The sequence below is a fragment of the Mauremys reevesii genome, linkage group 2, assembly GCF_016161935.1.
Source record: "Mauremys reevesii isolate NIE-2019 linkage group 2, ASM1616193v1, whole genome shotgun sequence".
NCBI lineage: Eukaryota > Metazoa > Chordata > Testudines > Geoemydidae > Mauremys > Mauremys reevesii.
This window is the reverse complement of record NC_052624.1, coordinates 135997458-136011728: the sequence shown is the minus strand read 5'-3', so window position 1 is coordinate 136011728 and position 14271 is coordinate 135997458. Positions and strand designations below refer to the sequence as shown.

Here is a 14271-nt window from a genome sequence, read left to right as displayed (position 1 = left end):
TTTGTATCCGTTTTTTAAAATTACAGTATACAAAAAGAGGAATAAAACAGTTTTAACGGATAGAAAAAGACTTACTGTTTGTGGTATTTAATGATATTATCCCTTCCATTTTGACGTAAAAGGAATGAAGATAACATCATGCGGATTATGGCAGCACTTGAGATATGTCTTGTTCTTACAAGCCCAGATTCAGGAAAGCACTCCTCTTTGGGAAAACACACAAGCCCAAGCTTAATACATGATTAAATCCATCCCCTCTCAGGAAAGCAATTTAGTGCTTTCCTGAATCAGGACCATAGTGATCTAGAGAGTGCTAGAGCAAAATTGGATAGGAAAGGACAGTAGACCCACTGAAGCAGAGGCTGTTTCACACACGGGAGTAAAGATTTTCTATAAAAAGCTTATAAAAAACTAGATGGTGCAACCTTTACACTGGTGAGCACTTAGGCAATGGGACTTCTTATGCAAGCGAGTGCTCACCAATGTTGGATAACTGTTGTATAATCCAGCCCCTTTGAGGCTCCACTCAGGACTGGATTATACCCTCCCATATGAGGAGTGCGGCTGTCTTCATTGGTGAGAAGTTGGCTTGGTGTTTTGTTGTTGTTGTACAGAAGTAAAACAATTCCAGAAAAAGCCCTTATTCCTAGGGAAATGCTCTCTTTCCCATTGAAAAATGCATCAGTGCAGAATAATAAATTTTAGTCGTATCTGACCGTCACCCTTTTTAATGGTTATTTCTGCCAAGTTAACAAACCTTGCTTCAAAAACAAGGGGCCACAATCCAACAGAGCTCTCCCGCTAAGTAACTAGCTTGCGCTTTCCTCACAACTCATTTCCTCGGTGCCCATTGACACTGGAAGAGTGGTGAGGATTCTGGCTCCAAACAGCCAGGAGAATTGCATCCTTTTTCACCTGAACTCCACACAAGATTTTCCTCCTCCCTCATCTCATAGCAAAACCCAACCAGTAGAGTGTCACCCTGTGAGAACCGCAGGGGAGGGGAGGAATGTGAAGGCAAAGCAGCTGCACAACCACCACTACAGCCTGTGGACGGGAGTAGCAGCTGCTGCCTCCTTGTCTTCTTCTGACACCTTCTTGCCCTCCTGCACTACACAGAGTTTTGGCTCAGTGAAGCAGGTGTGTGCCTGTGTGTCCACACTGGCCACACACTCGCCTCACCTCCACAATCCCTAACTCCAGGCTTCTATAAACAGCTGCCCCGAGCTTGGCTCTGGTGTGCTTCAGATGCACTTCCTCTGCCCCAGTGCAGCCTAACACCACATTCCCACCATATTTCAAGCCATATACCCATAGTAGGTACCAGACAATTGGGCCCTAAGATGCAAATGGAAGAGGAGGTCTGGAAAAGGTCTTATACCACACAGGGCACATAGCACAGGACTACGTTATAGCGTCTTAATCAGCACCATTATTATTAAGATTGGATCAAGCATAGAAGATTTGTGATTCAACCATAAAAACTTGCTCCAGGCTGAAAATGAACTTTAAACCCCCCACTTGGTAACGGACTTTCTTTTTTGAGTTCCAGATTGTTTAAAAAATCAAGTTCCAGGAGTGCGAGACTATAAGTAAGATTTACCCATTTCAGTTGCAATTTACACACTACTGTAAACCTCAGAAGCCAAGTGCAACTTTGCAAAGTTGGTGTGGCTTTCGCATGAGTGCTGTAGCTAAGAAGGTACTTAAAAAACAGAAAATATAGAAATAGTAGTAATCATTTACTACAGAAGTGGTTACTCTGCATACCTTTTGCTCATCAAATTTCCAAAGTTTTTTCAGTGAGCAGATTATGCTTTCCTCTCAGCAAGTGCATGTAAGTCTTACTGAGCTATTTGTCCACAGTAGTAGATTCACTGCTTAACAACAGGATGAAAATCTGCTCCTTAGTCAAGCCTCTGGACCTAAAACTGCTTTCATTTACATTGATGCTACTCCTGTTGATTTGATTTGTGCCCTGGCAAGAGGAATTTGCAGGAATGGGCCCTCTAAGAGTTTGTAGTAATTTGTTGTTACTCTGAAGCAGTTTGAGCCTCAAGGCTGAATTTTCTGGCTCTGTCAGTGTAAGTCAGACTGTTCACATTGCCAAGCCAAAGTTCTTTTATGTGTGTATTAATCTTCAGAAGGATAGAGCTACTTTGAAGAAAGTCTAGTAATAATGTTGCTGACTATAGGCATTCATGAGTAGACAATTTGGGTAAAATCCTGGCCCTGTTTAAGTCAATGGGAAAATTCCCATTGACTTCAGTAGGGTCAGGATCTCATGGAATGGAGGAGGAGGAGTTGCCATTTTAGGGATTTTTTGTTTTTTATTTTTAAGAGGAAAGTGTTCCCTCCCACCCCCTTGCCTTTAGGAAAATACATATATTGGATTCTGAATTCCTCCTTCAATGTCAAGGGTGCTATCTAGCTACCTATGTAACCTTGCATCCCAACAGCCTCTTATTATTGTCATTGTTATGTTCATGTGCATTTGTAAGACATCCGTCACTGTGGTAGCTGAATTCAATTAAGCCAGAACTTTTCTTGCATAGGTCTTTCTTCGGGAGTCCTTGGAAAACAAGTTGGAGAAGCAGAGAGAGGTAGAAGTCACCAAGGCAGCCATGATTATCCGAGCACATGTCTTAGGCTATGTGGCACGGTAGGTAACAAGGTGGGAATATTAACTAGTGGGCTGCATATGCAGACTCTCCTCTGGGAGGGATTTCCAATGCTGCTAGAGGATTCTCATTAATTTCTGTTAGGAATTGGGCACCCAGATCCCATAGGTGGTTTGGAAATCTCAACCCCATTTTGTCAACCTTTTAATAAAACAGTAGGTGGTTTGAATTGTTTTTAATAACTAAGATGTCAGAGTGTAGAAGATACACAGAGGAGCATTCATATAATATCATGGGACCAGATACACAGTAGCTCCACTGAAGACTATGGAGTTGCACTGAGTTACACTAGCTGAGGATCTGGCTTAACCTTTTTGCCATGACAGAAAGAGGGAAGAGAAGGTAAATTAGGAATAATCAGTTTATGATTCTTTGTTCAAGAACAAAAGAACAATGGCATTGGGTGACTGAATTATGATGATGTATTTGCTCACCTAGTTTCATGCATTATGTATTAGAGTCGGGGTAGTACATCCCATCTGTTTACTTCTTTATTTCCTCTAAGTCAATAGAGGACAGTTCAATAGTTGTTTGCATAATGAGGTAATTTCTTTTCATGTGCATATTAGTCCTGTCCATATAGTCTGAACAGTATGTCTCATAAAACAACAAGAATTCTTTTTTTTTTTTTCTTTTAAGGACAAAGCTATCTTGCTGTGTGTGATTTTTCTTTTCATGGTGCAGGATATATATAAAAAACCCTTGTAGTTTCTAACAGCATCTCTTTGTCAGGTGGTATTAAAAATGTCAGGCTGGGTGGTGTGTATTTACTTAGTCAAGATACAGCTAGCTCGCTCACAGAAAGGCCTTGTCCGCTTTCTAGGGAGAGATAACATAAACTATAATGGGAGAGCTGTCACAGGACCAGAGTTAGTACCTCTGTCCTTTTTACTACCATGGACTCTTTAAAGCAGGGCAGTTACATAGAAACCTCAGTTAGTTGGTAGTCAAACCCTCTTTACAGAGAAGCTCTTTCTGACTTCTTCCAGAAAGCATTATAAAAAGGTGCTGTACTACGTGGTTGTGATACAGAAGAACTACAGGGCATTCCTTCAAAGAAGAAAGTTCCTTCACCTGAGGAAAGCAGCCATAACCTTCCAGAAGCAGATGCGAGGCCAGATTGCTCGACGTGTTTACAGACAGCTACTAGAGGAGAAACGGCGACAAGAGGAGGAGAGGAGGCGGAAAGAAGAGGAGGAAAGGTGTGCAGTGTGTGCTGTTGTCTGCCTTTCAGATCCAGTCAAACATTAGGCTTCATGCTGTATCACCTTTGCCTTAAGTAATCACAGCTGATTTTGTAAATCTTTACTAATGATGACAAGAGATATGTGCAGCCTTTGTGGGAGTTTCTCAGGCACACAAGAGGAGAATATACCCTTAGTGGTTTCTTTTTGAGTTGCTACTTGTGTTTGACAAAACCTATCTGAAAATTCTACTACTGCCCTAATGAAGTCCCCTCCCCACTTTCTTATTCTTGCTAACTTTTTTTTTCTTCTTATCCTTGCAGGGAAAGGCAAAGGCAAGAAGCAGAACGTCTTGCCCAGCAGGTAAATTACACTGTTAATACTTTCTGCTACCCTGTTTATTTCTGTCTCTTGCCCCAACCAATTTAAAAAAAATAAAAAGAAAAGAAAAAGCACCCAGGGCATTTAAACTAAACTTATTACAGAAGTTGGCAGGTGAAGCCAAAAGAAACTTGATATAGTTGTTTGCATGGGGATGTCTTTCACATCACACTTCATTTAGTTCCTGGCAAGGATTGAGCCTGTTGCATGCATTTGAGCTTTCCAGTGTCTATGGGTAAATGTAACAACACTTTCACTTCATCCTCTTATATGGAGGGGAGAAGGGTTCTTTTAAATGAACAGCATGGAAGGATTATGGAGCTTGAACAACAGAGAGTAAGGAATCTTGCATTTCTTTTTCGAATGCAGGCTGAAGAGGAGAGGAAGCAGCAGGAACTGGCAGCCATTCAGAAAGCCCAGAAGGAATTAGAGCTGAAGCAGGAGCTGGAGAAGCAGAAAGAAAACAAACAGGTGGAAGAGATCCTGCGCCTGGAGAAAGAGATTGAAGACTTGCAACGCATGAAGGAGCAGCAAGAGCTGTCCTTGACAGAGGCTTCCTTGCAGAGGCTGCAGCAGCTCCGAGACGAAGAACTCAAACGGCTCGAGGATGAGGCATGCCGAGCAGCTCAAGAATTCCTGGAGTCTCTGAACTTCGATGAGATTGATGAATGTGTCCGAAACATCGAGAGGTCACTTTCTGTGGGCAGTGGTTATTCTGCCAAGCTCAGTGAACTGACTGGGAATGCATGCAGTGAAAAGCCCAACTTTAACTTCAGCCAGCCGTACCCTGAGGAGGAGGTGGACGAAGGCTTTGAAGCTGATGATGATGCGTTTAAGGATTCACCCAATCCAAGCGAGCATGGCCATTCAGATCAGAGGACGAGTGGCATTAGAACAAGTGATGACTCTTCAGAAGAGGATCCTTATATGAATGACACAGTAGTGCCCACAAGTCCTGCTGCTAGCAACACCATGCTTATTGCTTCCGGCCACGACTCTCTCAGTCTCCACAACTCTTCGAGTGGTGAATCCACATACTGCATGCCAGAAAATGTGTCCTGCAGACCCCAGAATTCTGAGGAACTGATTTCTCCTGATGGGGACTATGATTATGATCAAGATGACTATGAAGATGGTGCCATCACTTCTGGCAGCAGCGTGACTTTTTCTAATTCTCACAGTAGCCAGTGGTCTCCTGATTACCGCTGCTCAGTGGGGACGTACAACAGTTCTGGAGCATACAGGTTCAGCTCTGAAGGAGCCCAGTCATCTGTGAGTACCTTTATTTCTTGTTATCCACTAACATTATACATTCAGAAGAAATGGTAGTTAAATTTTTCCTTGAATAGTAGAGGTACCAAATCCAGTAGCTGTGTCTGTTACTATAAATATGTGCGTGCGTTATATATAGCTTGACCTTGATTACTCTGAACTTGGACATAGTTATCAACTGGCAACTAGATACCATTGGGATGGGTGTACTAGAAATCCACAGACCAATTAGATGTGTGAACTGCATTCCTAGTTAGAGGAATCTCTGGTTACAGGGTTATATCCTATCAATTTTGATGCAGAACTTCCCATTAATTTCAATCGGGAGTTTCATGCCTGGATTAGGACACAGTCTAAGTCCAGTTCTTATATGGGGAAGAGGAGTGAATTCATTGTAAGAAGATTCAACTATATATACAGGATAGAATAGTATTGAATCAACTGTTTGCAAAAAGCCTTGAGAAACTAGATACACAAAACCTTTCTTTGTCAAAAGTAACTATCATATGATAGCAAATGTTCATATTATTGAATGTGAATTCTTGGGGCTCTTCGTTCTCCTTTGTTGAAGGCTCTTCTTCAGGGCTGTTGCTCAAACCCGCTGTAGGCTTTCAGTCCTTTTATTCTTCCAGCCATAAATCTCTTGAAAGAACTTGGTTTCATCTACCAAATATACACCCAAAAGATTTATGTCTGGGAGAATAAAGGGACTAGAACCTATAGCATGTTTGAGCAACCATGAAAACATACAAATTCTGACTGGCTCTGAGGGCAGAAGCAGCACTACAATATCTCAGACTGTTATATTTCAGGCAATACAATACAAAACGAGTTATTTTTACTCTTGTTTTGACTGCTGTTGCCCTAGGAATAAGTTGGTATTTATTCGACTAATTCTGGGGAGTTTGTTTTTTCATCAGCTTATCTTCTGGGGAAGGCTCTTCCTATGCTGGACAAGAGCAGTCTTCAGGAGACATGGAACAGTTTTGGGGCAGAGGATTAGGACCTGGGGATCTCTCCAGATAGGAATGTGTTACAGGGAAGAAGTAAACTCTGGTGCCTTTTCCCTCCCTGACATCAGGGAATTAGCTCATGTGGTGCTATTTGGGAACCTTTCCATACCAGCTTTGCCTAGGATACCTAGTGACCAATTTCCCACCTCAGAGAATGAGTGAACAATTACATGTTTCATCCTGCTACATTTCAACAGTATAGACTAAAGACTCTTTCTATCCCCCACCCCCTACATGGTTATCTGTATATGAAACCAGATCAGGAACTTGGCAAACCTCTGAATATTTAAGGGCTGGGGGGACGGGAAGGGAACTTGCCCGATACCTAAGGATACTTTGTAGATTTTCCTTTTTTGAAAACCTTCTAAGTTGAGTGTTACATACAGGCCTTGAGGGGTGGGAGGAGGTAGTGTACACCAGTTGCACCCTTCAAAAGGATAACTCCCCTAACAGCTGTAAAGCTGTTATATATAGATAGTAGGGCTAATTATAAACCAAGTGCACAGTGTGAACTGCTGAGCTTCCTTTGACTTCAGTGGGAATTGTGAAAGCTCAGTTCTCCTCAGAATTAGACCATAAGGATTAAATTCAGATGTACATGTGTGTGATCAGGCTCTGGGGAATAATATCTGAGGAGGCAGTGACTTTGCCAATGTTCCAGACGGGGTAGGGGGCTTCTTTCTCAGATGGGATGCCTGAATGGGCCACACTGTTCAACATAGTGGGAGGCATTTCAAACAAGCCTAAGTGAGTTAGTTATGCCACTAGAAGTTAAGCACAAACTCACTTAGCTGTTTTTGAAAATCCCACCCTGTAGTCCTGACTGACAGCTCCAAAATGAAATTGTCAGCCCTGTAGAAGATAATAGACTGAAAGTCTGCCCACAATGGGAATTGGGAGAAGAAAGAGCCTTGTTCCCAGCAACACTGCCTACTCTGGCCCCCCTTTTTTGTCCCCACAACACCTTTCCTTCCCCACGGGAGCAACCTGGGGATTACTATCAATGAGGGTATTAACTACAATGGGGGAACATTATTTTCCCAGCTGGAAGGGTATGGAGATGGTAAAGATCCTCCAAGAGCTGTTTGACAAGTGGGTAGGGTTAAGTTTTTCATGTCTGACAGGTTTCAGAGTAGTAGCCGTGTTAGTCTGTATCAGCAAAAATAACGAGGAGTCCTTGTGGCACCTTAGAGACTAACACATTTATTTGGGCATAAACTTTCGTGGGCTAAAACCCACTTCACATCATCTGATGAAGTGGTTTGTAGCCCACGAAAGCTTATGCCCAAATAAATTTGTTAGTCTCTAAGGTGCCACAAGGACCCCTTGTTTTTTCATGTGTGTTTCTCTACTCTCCCCACCCATCCTCCTTATTCTGTTGTGCAATACATACCTGACCACGGAGCATGTGCCGTAGAACACGTCACAAAATGGTATGGTATCATACTGCAAAAAATCTGCTGTATAAAAATCTAAACTTTGCTTTTTCTTAAAATGTTTTCATTCTGGTGTAAGCTCCATCCTATATTAGAGGCAGTTAATGTTTGTTTGACACAATGTGCTTCCAGCCTCCTGGCTGCTCATTTCACCTTTCTTCCCTTTCTTCCACAGTTTGAAGACAGTGAAGAAGACTTTGACTCCAGGTTTGATACAGATGACGAACTTTCCTATCGGAGGGATTCGGTCTACAGTTGTGTCAGCCTGCCCTACTTCCACAGCTTTTTATACATGAAAGGTACAGAGCCGACCAGAGATGGTTAAAGAACCAAAATGTTCAGAAATCTCTCTAGTATTTTCCCCTTTTAAGGATTACAGCTCCACTTCAGCACTGCTTGCTGTTCTATGATTTCTTTAAGGGGTGAGAGAATGACCTGGAGAGAGCCATTCTCAGCTTAAGCTCTGATTGCAATGTCTTGTATCAGGCAGATTTCAGATAGTTCCTCTTCTGCAAGGAATATGGACTGAGCAGCGCAACTTCATTACCTTTTATAGTCCGCATTCATTTGACATAACATCTTCACCGACTAGTGAACAACTGAACATCGGATATGTCTTATAGAGTGGCGAGACAGCCTAGAAAGCCAGGTTGTACCAGAGGTAAAGGAGAGACCGTCCCTGACCCAAGGACCTTACAATCTAAATAGATAAATTAAAAACATTCTGACATGCAATGTACTGGGGCCAGTGCCAGAGACCACTCTGAAGTCAATAGAAGTCTTTCAGTGGGCTTAGGATCAGTAATCCAAAAGAAGGCTACGTTACAAAGTACCATGAGAGATTTAGGAAAGAATATATTCAGGAGTTTTTTTCATTACGATTCTTAGTTTTTCCAGCAGATGAGGGGCAGCAGCCTATAGATTGTATTCTATTCTATATATGAGGTTTATCAACTTAGTGCCCTCACGTAAGAAGCCATGGGAACTTACATGACCCACGAAAATTCAAGAATTTGCTGTACCTCTCCCCTCTAACGACGACAATTACTCTACAAACCATTCAGCACCACAGCAACTCTCTGTACTAATCACAACATCATTCCGTTCACAAATCCAATATTACAAAAATACATTCATCCCCCAAAAATAAATCCTTAAAACCAGTTAAAGTTCCAGAGGGCATATCAGATGTAAATCACAACCAAATTAATGAGTAAATATCCTCCAAGAACACTGCCATCCTACAATGGACAGAGTTAAAGTTATCTGAGTTTGTGTCAGCATGATGACTGTGGCTGATTCGTATAGAGATGGTGAGGTATTTGTGAATGGGGGTGTGTGTGGGTGTGTGTGGAAAAGGTGATGTATGCAGAATGGCTTTATGCTGTGGCCTGGCCTACCCTCAAAAGTTTTACTACTGTAACTATGTTGATTGGGGGATGGGTTGTTTGCTAATGTAGTTATATTAAAAAATCCTAGTGGGGTTGCAATTAGTTCTGGTATCACTTATTTTGTTTCCCAAACCATAATAAGCTATGTTGGTATAAGCACTGTTATACAGGTATAACTGCACCCACGAGTTATGGTGCTTTAACTGTGCGTGTATAGTTTAAGCAGCAACAGTTTCCATGTTAAATTCAGTTCCCTCAGCTGTACCAGCTCTGGTGATTTTGAGTTTGGCATTATTTGCTCATAGCAACCTTAAATGTTTAAGGAGGTTTTTCGTACGTTTGAATAAAATATATTAAACTCCGGTGTTAGCATTGCTTTTGTTGGGATAAACTACTAGGGGCCTAATTCTTATTTACAGTAAGGTCTGTTTTCACCGTTCACCCACTTTAAAGCTGTTTTACATTGCCAAAACAGTGTGAGGTGGCCTTAGGGTACATGAAAATGAGGTCTTCAGTCTCATGACTTATAACAGAATAGGGTGACCAGACAGCAAATGTGAAAAATCGGGATGGGGGTGGGGGGTAATAGAAGCCTATATAAGAAAAAGACCCAAAAATTGGGACTGTCCCTATAAAATTGGGACATCTGGTCACCCTATAACAGAAAGGCATTGATATTGTCACTTCACTGATTGGTTAACACCTTCCCATCGTCTGTGTTGATTCAGTCTCTTGATTTCATTATAAATAAAGGTTACTTATTTCTTAGTTTCTTCGAGATAGACATACTCAGGGGATTAAATTTTTTGGATTGGTGTTTTTTGTTGTTTATTTTTAATGTAACCTTTTAAACTAATCCTCTCTCTTTTCTGCCAGGCGGTTTAATGAACACATGGAAGCGACGCTGGTGTGTCTTGAAAGACGAGACCTTTCTATGGTTCCGTTCCAAGCAGGAAGCTCTCAAACAGGGCTGGCTGCACAAAAAGGGGGGTGGATCATCTACACTTTCCAGAAGGAACTGGAAGAAACGCTGGTTTGTACTCAGACAATCCAGGCTCATGTACTTTGAAAATGACAGTGAAGAAAAGCTGAAGGGCACCATTCAAATCCGAACAGCCAGGTAGGTTTAGATGTGCATTTTGGTTGGACAGAGCTTTACATAAACACCTGTCAGGACTCAACCCTGAAAGTTGCTGAGTGCCCTCAACTCCCATGCATTTGTACATGTTTGTGTGTGTGTGTGAGAAAAGTACTCAGCACTGGCTTAACTTGACTCCAGCTGAAGTGAACTGGGGTCTTACCACAGTCAGACCAACACTGAGCACGTTTGAAAATCCCAGCCCTACTTATTCAGTAGTCACTGAGGACAGTTTGAGACATGCTGTCAAGTCTTCAATCACAGGGAGACCTGGAATGAAGAAGGTGAAAGAAGTATTATTGTCTAGCCTTTAGTCTTAGTAATTTTTATTCTACCGTGAGTCACAGTCAGATGTCTTCTCAGGGAGGCCTGTAACCACACATACATTTTCCTTTACCTTTAATATAAATGCACTAATTTCCTGGCCAAACCAGTTTTCTAAAAGTATATGGTGGTTAAAAGAGGGCTTTATAATGGAAGCTGGTTACAACCTTAACTGTGTAGAGGCTACCATTTCTCTGCACTATACCAGATTCTTATAATGAATCAAAATGCTTTCAGTCACTAGAAAGTGCATTTTCACAACACTGTTTGGGGCTTTAACCAGCATTGACTTTAATTGGAATCAAGTCACTAAAACTCCCACACAGCACTTTAACAATGTAGGAGTGGGCGTATATACTGTTATCAGGTACAGACAGTTCCACGAGTTTCACAATTCCAAGTCTCTGAAGGCATGTTTGAAAAAAAGATTTTCTATGTGAAAATGTCTTTGCTTTCTCTTCTAAAATTTCAGTACATCTTATAGGTTTGGGGGTAGGAGAGTTCCTAAGTGGGTATGAAGATGAAAGACTGATAGTGCTGGCTAGTCTCAGTTCTGTGTGGAAGTGTGTGTAATTTTCCCCACATGGCTTTGCTAATGTATGTTAGGATTGGTTACAACATCTTGTTCCTGTTCTTTGCCTATCTTGAGCAGAGCCTATCATTTGGATTCTATTACTACTAAATTATTTTTAACCTAAATCAAAGCTCCGTCAAGTTTTCTTTGTGGAAGTGGCTGTTCTCGATCTGCTCTTTGGGCTTGATCCAGTGCCTGCTGAAGTGAATGGGATTCCCATTCACTTCAGTGGGCTCTGGATCAGGCCCTTTGAGCAGGTACAGGTCTGTCACAATAGTAGTAATGGGCAGCTACTGACATAGTAAATCCATGAATCTAGATCCTGGATTCTTACAAGGAGCCTTTTGTTACTCTTGAATTCGATATTCACCTACACCATATCGGGTATGGCTAAGGCTCCGTGTTTGTCACAGAGGTCTTTCTGTGACCTCTGCAGTCATTGGTATGCCTGGCCCGGGGCCACCTGAGCAACTCGGGCAGCCCCTGGGCCAGGGCCCCCTGCCCACCAGCAGCAAGAGTTTGGGTGTGGGAGCCTGAGCTGGGGGTTGAGGTGCAGAGTGGTGCTTACTGGCGAGGGAGGGGGAAGGCTCCCCGGAAGGGTGACAGGAACTCCCCTCCCTCAGGTCCTAGCTCCATGTGCTGCCTCCACCCACAGGCACCGCCCCCACAGTTCCCGCTGGCTGCAGTTCCCAACCAATGGGAGCTGCAGAACAGAGGCTTGGAGCGGAAGCAGCACCTGGAGCTAGAAGCTGGGGTTGCTGCTTCCCAGGAGCCAGGTAGGAAGTCTGCCCCTCCTGCCCCCGAGCACCCCCCCACCCCCACCCCGGCCACGACGCAACTCTCCAGCACCCACAGTATCCTCCCTCCCCCTGGCCGTGACACACACACACACCCCAAAGCGCCCTCAAGGCCACCCTCCCGAGCCGCCTCCCCACTCCCCGCCCAAGTTTAATCGGGGTATATAGTAAAAGTCATGGACAGGTCATGGGCTGTGAATTTTTGTTCACTGCCTGTGACCTGTCCATGACTTTTACTAAAAATACCAGTGACTAAAATGTAGCCTTCGTTGTGATAGTCCTTACTACGATGTCTATCAAAATCCAGATTTCTTGTTGCTACATTATATCAGAATATCGTTTCACTAATGGTCATCTTAAAAAGCTTTTTGATGAATTCATCCATTATCCACTCTTCTTTTAAAGATGAACCTCAAAGAAGATGTTTAAAGCTAAACTGAACTCTTCAGATTTTTTTAATCAATAACGGAACATTTATAAACATAGAATAACAAAAAGGAGCTTATATCTGAAAAGATCTACGTGGAACAAAAAATAAAGTGTATTTTCTAGGCAGTGGAATTGGAATTTAAGGGGTTTATTTAATCAGTGAGCAGATTCCTAAAGTATCTGAGCTTTAGTCAAAGACAATGAAATCGTGTGCTCCTTCACTTACATTATTTAAAAGGCAAATACTAGGGTGACAGCATACAGGGGGGAGGGATAGCTCAGTGGTTTGAGCATTGGCTTGCTAAACTGAGGGTTGTGAGTTCAATTCTTGAGGGGGCCATTTAGGGATCTGGGGATGTTTCCTGCTTTGAGCAGGGCATTAGACTTGATGACCTTCCAACCCAGGTATTGTATTGTATTCTATTCTATAGTAAGGAGGAAGAAAGTAAAATTCAGGAAAAGGACAAAATATGGGATCACTTTTTTCTCTTACATTTAAAACTGCTTTTTAATTTTTTTTTATCTGTACATGGATGACAAGGTAGATCAGAAATGTCATGTGCTGTGATAGGAAAGAGATTTATGAGAAGAGTGTTGGTTAATTAACAAGGGGAAAAATAAGCTTAAGATAGTAACTGGGCAGGGGGGACAAAAAGCCAAAAATCACCATTTAAGCCTTGGGAAATGCTTAGCCGTACATGGAAATAACCAAAGTTTGTATATTGCTTTAAACACACAGGGCAAGATTTTTAAAAATGACTTGCGGTATTTTGGGGGCCTTGATATTTCCATGTCTGACTTGAAACACCTCAAGAGGGTTGGTTTTCAGAGGGTGGGTGCTCAGCACTTCCTGGAAACCAGGCCCCTTTAACGTGCCTTAACCTGGGCACCCAAAAACTGACAGAGAAAATGCCGTTACGTTTGAAAATCTTGGCCTGCATTTCTGGCATCTTCAGCAACCCCTTGAATATTTTAAGGAGTCCGAGTAAGACCTTATGTTCCTTTCCTCAACACTGGTTATTTTTTCAGAGATGACTCTCTTCCCCCTTTTGTTGCTCTTAATAAGGTTTTTCTTTGTTGTTGTAAGTATTTATTTTTTAAATGACAAGTGGAAAAAAAAGGCCACTTTAAAAAGTGAGGCTTCATAGTGCTTTAAACATGGGTAACTTGGACAGTAGCTACAGTGGCCATGACAAATATTGTTTTGGTGAATTGATAATGTTTAAGTAACAGAAGTCTGCATTACACATCTTAAGTGAATCAGGGTAAAATAAGTAAATATTATTCTGAAATATTAGAGTGTCTAAGCCGCTCACTATAAGGGCATATTCACTGTGCATGGGGTATCTCTCTAGCTTTAATTCTGGCATTTGCATCCATTTCAGAGAGATTGTTGATAATACTGGTAAAGAAAATGGGATTGATATATTAATGGCCGACAGGACCTACCACTTGATTGCTGACTCTCCTGAGGATGCTAGGTAAGAGAATCATTAAACTCTTCATCTCCGTATCATTCTAACTCTTGCAAACAGCAGCAGTGTATTGACTGTCTTTTATATGTGATCTCTGAAGGTACTGGCCAGCAGTATTAAACACACTGCATTTAATCCCCTTTGAAAGATCTTGAGGCAGTTGAGATTGCAGCCAC

The 14271-nt window shown here is 42.2% G+C and overlaps 1 protein-coding gene across 5 annotated transcripts in view; it reads left to right on the top strand.

Annotated features, from left to right (window-relative positions):
* MYO10 (myosin X) overlaps positions 1-14271 on the top strand; it is a 244876-nt gene that overhangs the window by 199073 nt on the left and 31532 nt on the right. For all 5 annotated transcript variants that reach the window (XM_039527600.1, XM_039527601.1, XM_039527602.1 and 2 more), the window contains 7 exons: positions 2556-2662; positions 3671-3883; positions 4189-4228; positions 4616-5518; positions 8143-8266; positions 10235-10478; positions 14006-14101. In XM_039527600.1, the coding sequence (XP_039383534.1) occupies positions 2556-2662; positions 3671-3883; positions 4189-4228; positions 4616-5518; positions 8143-8266; positions 10235-10478; positions 14006-14101 (1727 nt within the window). The remainder of the gene's footprint in view (positions 1-2555; positions 2663-3670; positions 3884-4188; positions 4229-4615; positions 5519-8142; positions 8267-10234; positions 10479-14005; positions 14102-14271) is intronic.